Genomic DNA, 10,957 nt, shown 5'->3' with positions numbered 1-10,957 from the left:
AGATAATTACATAGTTCCATAGTATATATGTAGACCAGTGTACAGGTAGATGTGTATATATATATATATATATATATATATATATATATATATATATATATATATATATATATATATATATAACAGCAAGTAAAAAAAAGTTCAACATCTAAGTACATATATGTACTTAGATAAACAGACTTAAGTAAGTGTGTGTGTGTGTGTGTGTGTGTGTGTGTGTGTGTGTGTGTGTGTGTTTGTGTGTGTGTGTGTGTGTGTGTGTGTGTCTGATTTTCAGTTTTCAGTTCTTCAGTTTTCTAGGGGTAGAGAATAATCCTGCAACCAGTCATGCACTCATTGCTTCCCTGTGTTTGCTTTATGCTTGTGGCATTCGGCACTGACTACATTGCTTAAGTAAATATTACTATATAAAAAAAAAAAGAATTTTAGCCATGAACAGGATATTGCAGGGTCTAAGGGACAATCTCTAGCACAGGGCGATATTAAGGAATATGTATCATGTATTTCCAGACAAACCTAACGAAGCAGCTCTGATTGCATATAACTTCTCACTTAATAAATCTGGAAGTTTCATTAAACTTCTTCTATGAAGGAAGGCGATGGTTACACAACAGAACATGTTCTGAACCTGCGGATAAATAGAGGATCGATAGATAGATAGATAGATAGATAGATAGATAGATAGATAGATAGATAGATAGATAGATAGATAGATAGATAGATAGATAGATAGATTAGATAAATGAAGTTTTTGCCTAACACATTGGAAATGTTTATTTAAATAAGAGCAAACTACCACAATATTCCTGCGTAGTAGTTTGCTTCTTGCCCTGATCTCCAGCCACATGACCTTACATAACTCATCACCCTATTACCTATACAGGCCTGCCATACTAATTAGTCTGGAATGTGGTTTTATTCGTTAACAATGCTGACGACACAAACTGGTACTTGCATTGTTTTTATTCTGTAAGTACCAAGAATCCTCATTTGCTTTGTTGTGTATGATTTTTATTATTATTGTTTTCTTTAATATTTAAGTTTTACACTGTATATTTTGTATATTATTATGAACAAATGTTTATAAGTTTGACCATTTAGGATAGATGGATGGATGTGAACAAATTGTGCAAGGTGCTTTATAATAGAACGTCTCTCCAATGAGGAGGATTCATGGAATATTGGATCATTATAAAACTTTGTGAAAACAAATGAAGAATAGAACATAACATGCAATCCCCAGAACCTCTAGAAAGCAGACAAGTGGGTTGATTGCTCTCTGAGTTTAATTCCATTCTGGGACCACGTGGCTGAGAGTAACCAATGCTGATCCTCATAGCTACTGCAAACAGATCTGTAAAATGACTCTCCCCCCCCCCCACCCCCCACCCCTCCCAATCTGAACTTAGTTTTTATAAACGTTACCACAATGATCTAACCTGCTTGAAGGGATAACAATTTCCACTATGCCCCGCTCTGGATTGATGCAAGAGTGATGTGCAAAGCTCTTAGCAAACGCAACCAGTGGGAGATGGAAGGATTGAGAGGGGGAGAGGGCTCTTCCAGTAACCAGTGCAGGAATTTCCTCTCTTCTCCCGCTGTGTTTGGCACTCCCTCCAGCAGAACGGTCCCTGGATTAGCCTACCCTGGCCCTGAGAGGTCCACTTCTACTCGCTCGGAGGCCACCAAAGAAGGACCGGCCTGTCCAGCTTCTACTGGGCCCTCAGCCCCCTCTCTTGGATATGGTTACCACTTTGGAAACGGATATTACAGCTGTCGCATGTCTCATGGTGTAGGTCTGCAGCAGAACCCTCTGAAGTCCACCAGCCATGCCTCCATAGGAGGGTTCCCGGTGGAGAAATACATGGACGTGTCTAGTCTGGCCAGCACCAGTGTTCCCAGCAGTGAGGTGCCTTCAAGGGCCAAGGAGGTATCTTATTTTCAGGGCTACACTAACCCCTATCAGCATGTGCCTGGATACTTAGATATGGTGTCATCGTTTAGCCCTGGGGATCCCAGACATGAGGCCTATATATCAATGGAGGGCTATCAGTCATGGACTTTGGCTAATGGCTGGAACAGTCAAGTTTATTGTCCAAAGGACCAGGCTCAAGCCCCTCATTTCTGGAAGTCGTCTTTTCCAGGTATGAGTAAGTTTAATGTGCTGTGCTTTGTGGGGAGGGCTGTTATCCCAACAGAGCCACTTACATGGAGTATGAACACATGTATGCAGGTTGTGTCTACCTGGTTGTTCACAAGTAATGCAGCCTCCTACCTGTCCTCTCTGTTCATGTACTGTATACTTATCATTGTATTCTACTCTTCCATGTGTTGTACACCCATAATGATATTCTGTTTTTTTCCCCATCTGTACAAGTAGTGTACTCCCATATTTACATTCTGATCTTCTTCCTGTACATTAGTAATGTTTATTCTCTTATCAGGAGTTTCTGATAGTGTATATCCCTTGCATTTCATTAATACCTGCGTTAGTTCAGAAAATTCTTCTAAAACTGCAGCTATGTTTATTGAGCACATTCTCTATCATTACTGTCTGTAGTGTATATTCTCTATAATTGTAATTTCTGGTGATTTAGTGCCTCTTTTGGTGTATTCTTTCATAACTTGTGTCTATTTAATTCATACTTGTAAGTGCATTATATTATTACTTCTGTTCAAGCATTGGCTTATTAACACTTTTGTGTTAGGTGTATTTTATTTCTCATTTTTGTTACTCTCACTTCTATACCAGTGATTGATAATCACTAATAGTTATTCCATTATCTCTCATTACATTGGAGAATAATATTTGCTTATCAATCATATACATGTAGTGTATATTCTTAATGTCCTCTGTTATCACTTGTATATATGTAATCTATACTTCTATTTTGTTCTGGTAACACTTTTCTATCATTAGTGCTTCTTCCCCAATGTAATACATTCCCACTGATGTACAACTAGTCCATTGTTCTAATTGTGTATATGAGTGGTGAATGGTCAGCAATGTATTATGTTATCAGTGGTATTCGATTAATGGATAATCATAATTATAAGATGTTGTCACTGGCATATGAGTAGTGGATAGTGATCAATGTATTCTAATATCTTCAATGGACTAGGGCAAAGTTATAATCTGAGTTGATATTTCTGACATATGAGTAGTGTATAATCAGAGATGTATTGTGATATATTTCTGTTCACACACTGTGTATTCTGTTATCCTTCCTGTACAATGATAGTACACTCCAAATGTATACTATTATCTCTGGTATGCACCTAACACATACTATTATCTCTGGTGTACACCTAATTTATACTATTATTTCTTGTATACACTTAATGAATCGTTTTATCTTTTGTATACACCTAATGTATACTACTATTTCTGCTATATGCCAAATGTATTATATTATCTCTAGTGTACACCTAATATATACTATCATCTCTGGTATACACCTAATATATACTATCATCTCTGGTGGTGTACATCTAACATATACCATCTCTCGTATACACCTAATATATACTATCATCTTTGATATACACCTAATGTATACTATTATCTTTGGTATATGCCTAATGTTTATTATTATCTCTGGTGAACACCTAATATATACTATTATCTCTGGTATAGACCTAATGTATACTCTTATTTCTGGTATATACTTAATGTATAATATTATCTTTGATGTACACCTAATATATACTATTATTTCTGGTAAATACCTAATATATACTATTATCTCTGGTATACACCTAATGTATATATTATTTTTTTGTAAATAACTAATGTATACTATAATTTCTGGTAAACACCTGATGTATTCTATAAGCTCTGGTATATACCAAATGTATTATATTATCTCTGATATACACCTAATACATTCAATAATCTCTGGTATACATGAAATATAGTCTATTATTTCTGTTGTGCACCTGATGTATCCTATTATCTCTGGTAAATACCTGATGCATACTATTATCTTTGGTATGCACCTAACGTATTCTATTATATCTGGTATACTCCTGATGTATTCTGTTATCTCTAGTATAATCCTAATGCACACTATTATTTCTGGTATACATCTAATGTACTTTATTATCACTTCTGTAGGGGTTTGGCACACTCGCATGTATATTCTGTGTATACACACTGTATAGATATAACTATTTTGAGATTAGATATATTCATTAGCTAATAGAAATATTTATTTGGTAACTTATCTTTTGTTATAATGATGAACATTTGTATTCTTGTGGTATATAGGGATTTATTTAATCCACTGTGTGTATTTTTACCCCCTCTTGTAGGAGATGTCGCCCTGAACCAACCAGATATGTGTGTGTACAGACGTGGGAGGAAGAAGAGGGTGCCCTACACCAAGCTGCAACTGAAAGAACTAGAAAACGAATATGCCATTAACAAGTTCATTAACAAGGACAAGAGGCGGAGGATATCAGCCACCACCAACCTCTCTGAGAGACAGGTCACCATCTGGTTCCAAAACAGGAGAGTAAAGGACAAGAAAATAGTATCGAAACTAAAGGACAATATTTCCTGATCATCAGCGAAGCACTTACTGTACATTCACAAGAATCTATGGCACTATGTCTCCTAGGTGCTCCATTCATCCCAATGACTTCAGATCATTTTGACATTTAGAATATTTTTTATTATTTTTCCCAGGCTTGTTCCGAACTTCTGGTTTCGGTCCAGCACTACTTGCATGGACAATCTGGTGTCTGATCCCCTGTCTTATTTTTTTTTGTAAATTATTGTATTGATCACGAATGTTTTATGTTGACCATCAAGCTGTATTATTCTGTCTCAGGAAACTTGTCAACAAAAAGCAACATACGATTCAGGATATCATCACCCCCTGAAGCTATACATGCATGTGTTCTGTCGCTCTATATCCTAGTGCCTTTCAATCATCATGTAGGTGGGGTTCAAGTTGTACAGTTCTATCATTTCATCATTCTCATTAGTTCTATTTAATTAAAGTATATTTAGATTTACACAAGTTCAAACAGTATTGAAAACATTCATATAAAACCAGATGGGTGCGATAGGTCACTTGGGCATTTCCAGCAATATTTTTGATTGTGGTGTAGATCTATCTACATTCTCCATTACCTGATGACATATGTTCATACATTTGAAATGGATTTAAAAAAAAAACTATTTTTATAAAATATTTTCTTTACCAGGAATTTTATTTATTGTTGAGTACTCCCTTGACATCGATGAACTATGCAATTATTGTTGTATGCATTTCACACATTGGATGATAACTAAGTTATGATCATTTTTTTTTTCTTTCTGACTTCACAAATACACAAATACGTAGCATTGAATGCCAGATGTTTATTACATATTATGTTAATAATGCAGCTGCTGTCATTTTCCCTGCATTGAAGGATTTTCTTTTGTGGCACTTGTATCATTTTCAATATAACTTTCCAAGTGAATACATGGGACATTTAATATTGTGACCTTTGTGTTAAATAAAAGCTGTATTTCAGTTTATTTTAATAAAATTGTACAATGCTTTTTAGTATTTTGTAGGATGAAGTCATTCTTTTTCCAGCATTTAGCACCAATCATTGCAACAGTTATGACGATTAAATGTTTTGCTGACTGGTTGTGCTGGGGTTTGTAGTACCAATATATAGGGTGCAGGAAATATGTTACCCCATTACAAGCAAACTTTTGTGTAAAAAAGTACATATATATATATATACATGTATATATATATATATATATATATATATATATATATATATACAAACCTTTTTTTTATATATATATATATATACACAAACTGTTGTGTGTCTGCATATATAGACAGAAAGATATATATATATATATACATGTATGTGTCAGTGTGTGTGTGTATCTCTATATTTATGTATATAGATATATTTATATATATACAACTTTTGCGTATATATATAGAGAGAGAGGGAGAGATATATACATGTATGTACCTCTCTATTCATTCATATATATGTGTGTGTATATATGTATATATAATGTCCGTATATATACATATATATATATATATATATATATATATACACTCACACATTTATATATATATATATATATATATATATATGAATCCCCCTCTCTCTTTCTCTCTCTCTCTCTCTCTCTCTCTCTCCCTCTCTCTCTCTCTCTCTCTCTCTCTCTCTCTCTATATATATATATATATGTGTATATATATATATATATATATATATATAGTAATAAATAATTATATATATATATATATATATATATAAATATATATATATATATAAAGATAAGGCTCCCAGTGGAAATCAATATTATATAATGCACAAAAAAACCGCATCACTTCAAGTTTCCATTTCAGCACCCAACCGCTTGTGTGAACCTAGTCTTCTGCTATGGAGTTATAAAAGCTGTGTATAGTTGTAGCTGTCTACATAAGCTGAGGACTTGACAATGGAAAGGGATTTGTTGGAAAAAAAAAACAAAAACGCCAGCGACTGGGGAAGGAGACAAGCTACTAGGAGGTATTTATCCCCAGGCTAAACTTGTGCAATAAACTTCACCAGATAATGAAAGAGAAAATATTGCTCCTTACTTGGAGGCCCAGCTTTATATTCCCCTCTGTGCTTTGATAATTGTAGAAAGGAAAGATCCCAGTGCTCGTTCTTTCTTTGTTTTATGTTTATCAGATCTTTGTTGTAGAATATTAATTTCCACTACTTAGGATACTTATATAGAAACGCAGAATATAACAATCAATGACAATGTAAAGTCTCTACCTGCATTTCCCATTCAAGAGAAACTAACCAATGCCTGAGAATAGACTAATTGGAACTCACTGTTAATTTATCTAGGTTTTTATTTATTACTTTTATGTTCCATCGTGTATTTTTTTTATAAATTTGCCAGATCATCACACTCAAATCGATCTCATTTTACAAAAAAAAAGTGAAGAGAAACTGAATAACTAATGATTCTAGAGTTGTCCACGGTTAGCAGTTTTGCACAAAAACTCAGTTGCATTAGGCGTAATCGAGAGCCAAACAGAGAAAAAGAGAACTTTCTGTGTCCAAATGTGGACAAAGTAGGGAGCACTGAGTGAATGGATTTTTTTTCTGTGTTTTCAGTGTGACTGTCTCATATAGAGCCCTGTAGAGCATACATGGAGTAGCTGCATTAGAATCAATAGATATCATTATGTGACATATTAATCAGTTTGCAGGAAATTAAAGTAGTGACATGATAGGAAGAATAATTATGTAGTGGGCAATACACTTTATATTGTTATTATTTGTTATTATCTCAATTTAAGATTTGTGATTCAAAAATAATGTTGCAAGTCACTAAACAGCTTTGCAGAAAGGTAAGGAGCAATAGGTATATAACGAATGGGTACACTCACAATATTCTATTGGTTCAGAGAATGTACACATGGAAATTAATTGAATAACACATTGAAGATACACATAACAATTGGAAATATCTACAGGCAAGAAATCGCCTATTCAAAAGCTCTTTGTGGCATTCTGGAACGTGTTAAGCCACGTAGCATAATGAATATTTTATCCAAGACTTGAAAGCATTTCTTTCAAATACAAGGGAAGAATTCACTTTATGAAGAATAAAAGAATTCAAGAAGAATTAAGTTCTCTCATGTGTCTGATTATAATAATATACTTGATTTCAATATATTATCTATATTGATTATTTTTATTTCATATTGTTTTAAAAATGCTCAATGTGCAGCGAAAAGTAACCTGTTGTGTGAATAACCTACAAGATTATATGTATTGTATACACATACAAAAAAAAAAAACATAGACACACACACGATGTACATGCTACAGGGATGCAATCCAAATGCGTAAATGGGTGCCCTTGACCTTGCAGAATGAGATTTGTATTTATTCTCTACATATTGATGGCTACTTGGCCTTGAAGCTGAACCTGGCTCTTCTGCAACAGACTAGAATGGACGACAATCCATCTCATATTTATCTAGAATGATATCAGTATGCACACATCTCCTTATCCGCATCGCTCACCCTTATAATGGCTTTTATATTCTTACAATTCTTTGTAAAACAGCATCCAGCGGTCTCACCATAAATCTGCTAAAACGCTGAAAATGGAAATTGAACTCTGGAATTTCAAGTAGCTGCAGAGAAACTGCAAGCGGTGGAATCATTCTGCCACCTCCTGGACATATCATGCAATCACAGTTTTTGTTACAAAATATCCCCTTCTTCTCGCCTTTCCTTCCTGATATATCTTTCTGTTCTAAAATTAAAAGTCTGCAAATGTTTCTTCTACTGCATATGAAGGGGTAAGATTATTATTTTTAAGAAACTATTTCTGCTTCATCTTGCATTTATAAATACCAAGTGCAATGATGTTACACCCTATGGATTCGTTAGATAAATTATTTGACTTCAGTTTCTCTTATGTTGATTTTGTTGTTATCTTCGGAAATGTATTGCAATCTACTGTCTATGAATATGCTGATATATGACAAATTAAGTTGTAAGCAGTTTTAATTATATGTGTACACGTCTTAGGGTTAAATCTGCAAATTAGTAGTAGTGACTATGGAGGGGTAGATTTAGAGAATTTATCATCAATACCGCCAAACCATATGCTGTTATTATTATTATTATTATTATTATTATTATTATTATTACTCGCATCTATGCTTTGTAGTGGTTATTCTGAATTTTGCCATTTGAAAGTGAACAAGTATTATCACAACATCGATTATTAACATGATTAACAAAAAAAAATGAAAGTTACTTTTGCAATAGTAAATATATGAATCTATCTATTAGCTTTCTATATACCTTGCTATTATCTATCTATCTATTTATCTATCTATCTATCTATCTATCTATCTATCTATCTATCTATCGTCGAAAGTGAGGACTTTATTAGACCATTACTGTGGGCTAGTAAAGTCCTCACTTTCTACAATAGGAACTTTGGAGTGCTGCCTTCTTTTATTATTTTTTTTCTCTGAATTTATCAAGCAAATATTATATACTTGGATCGTGAGGCTTGCAATCATATTTAGTGGATACACAGTCCTGCTCTGCCTATGTAGAAAAAAAAATGAACATAACATTCCACATGGAGATAATTAGAATATTTTTCATTTTGTTTGCAAATATTTATAAATGAGGAACTGTTAGAAAAGGAAATGTATCCATATCTATAATAATAATAACAACAATAAAATGAACAATACATTTCTTTGTACGGAGCCAACATATTTATCAGAATTTTACAATTCAGAGGATGATGTACAAACAAAATCAGACATTATCAACTATGCAAACAACAGGGGTCTGCTCCAGAAACTAATCATACAGGAAATATCTAATTAGTTTGCTATTAAGCTACGTCCTATCTATATTTCTATGTTATATTTCTCTTTGACATATATTTCTATACACAATAATATTAATTATTTTATTACTGCTATTTTTATTGTTGTTAATAATAATAATAATAATAATAATCTTTATAACTGTGCCGTCATAATTTACCAATGGCTCTATAATACAGAAGGTAAAAGTGAGGGCATGAATACATTCATACACTAACCAATATGCATACATAAAAAGAATTGACAGTGAATGAGCACTTTTCTTTCTTTCTTTCTTTCTTTCTTTCTTTCCTTCTTTCTTTCTTCTTTTCTTTCTTTCTTTTTTTCTTTATTTCTTTTCTCTCTAACTTTCTTTCTTTCGCTGTGTATATATGTAATATATATCTACCTATCTCTATTATCACTCATGTATACACATATACATTAGGATACATTACAGAATCTGGGCCATGTGAGATTGAATACTTTGGTGGACTCCAGGGATTTTTTTTTTCAGAGGGCGGTCTTTGTTTCATACACCTTCCTATTAGGTGGATCTTTTTGCTGTAGCCCCTGAGTTATTTTAGGGAATTGAAGGACATATATGGGACAGGAATGAGTAGTGTCATCTTCTGTCGCCCACGTGGCTTACACCACTACCAGTGCTGGGCTGATGCACAATTGTCATTTTCTTGGTATATTTACTATGCTACTAATACAACTGACCAGTGCAGGGGGGGGGGAAGCACACAGACAGCTTCTATCCAGAAGGCCCATTCGTTCTGCAGGAAATTGGATGATAGCTGGGGAGAAAATAGTGATGGAATTCTGGAGGATATTGCAGCTGTCTGGAGCCATCATGCAGTTGCTATTATCTATGGGGAAAGAAAAATAATTCTACCTTCTTTACGTTGAGTGAACTAAATGTTGATCATTGACTTTATATAGGGACATAAATGTAAATGATCGCAAACAAACACATAAGATGGACAAGACTGAACCTCCAGGGTGCAGGAGAAAGCCCTGATTACCTGCCTGTTTGGTTCTGGAACTTTGTGCGCAGTGAATGCAGTGAGTCTAAAGGAAACGTCAGGAATGTCGTCCACTTGAACGTGACTGGACAGCAGCCATCACAGGACCATGCCTTTGGCCTTTATATAAGGACATGCTGCAAACTGGAGAACAAATGTCGCTTCATCATACGAGTGTCGTGTAATTATCTACATATAGGGCTAAATGCATCGCACACATCTGCAGTCACATGTACATGCACCTTATTTTAATGTTCTTTCTTTTCTTGATGTTTCTCATTGTTTAGTCTTTGTCTCGTTGTGTGTCCATTCAGTCTGAGAGTCCCCAGCCCCCACTGCTCCCCCAGCCTCCATAAGGGATATATAGGGACAAAGGGAGACTTATAAAAGAGAGAGACATAAAGAAAGAGTCAAATAGATAAACAATGGAAGTAGACATAAAGGTCTAGCAGTCCTGAATCTGATAATAACCTGTAGTGTGAATCTCCTATGTAAAACCAAAGAAACACATCAGGAATTCAACATTTGTTGTGCTATGACAAA

At 34.2% G+C, this 10,957-nt stretch overlaps 1 protein-coding gene across 1 annotated transcript; it reads left to right on the top strand.

Annotated features, from left to right (window-relative positions):
* Positions 1-1,428: 1,428 nt before the first annotated feature.
* HOXD13 (homeobox D13) lies at positions 1,429-5,479 on the top strand. The gene is made up of 2 exons (XM_073645657.1): positions 1,429-2,144; positions 4,315-5,479. Exons 1-2 carry the CDS (start codon positions 1,496-1,498, stop codon positions 4,563-4,565), a joined length of 900 nt encoding a protein of 299 aa, XP_073501758.1. The 5' UTR covers positions 1,429-1,495; the 3' UTR covers positions 4,566-5,479.
* Positions 5,480-10,957: the final 5,478 nt, after the last annotated feature.

This window comes from Phyllobates terribilis, unplaced genomic scaffold, assembly GCF_046119375.1.
Source record: "Phyllobates terribilis strain yellow unplaced genomic scaffold, ASM4611937v1 Scaffold_9__5_contigs__length_417890890, whole genome shotgun sequence".
In the NCBI taxonomy this organism is placed as follows: domain Eukaryota; kingdom Metazoa; phylum Chordata; class Amphibia; order Anura; family Dendrobatidae; genus Phyllobates; species Phyllobates terribilis.
This window is presented reverse-complemented; position numbering and strand designations above follow the sequence as displayed.

Coding starts and splice junctions, on each gene's coding strand:
- HOXD13 (XM_073645657.1), top strand. CDS start 1,496: ATGTGCAAAGCTCTTAGCAAACGCAACCAGTGGGAGATGGAAGGATTG. Junction 2,145..4,314: donor CTGGAAGTCGTCTTTTCCAG/GTATGAGTAAGT, acceptor CCCCTCTTGTAG/GAGATGTCGCCCTGAACCAA.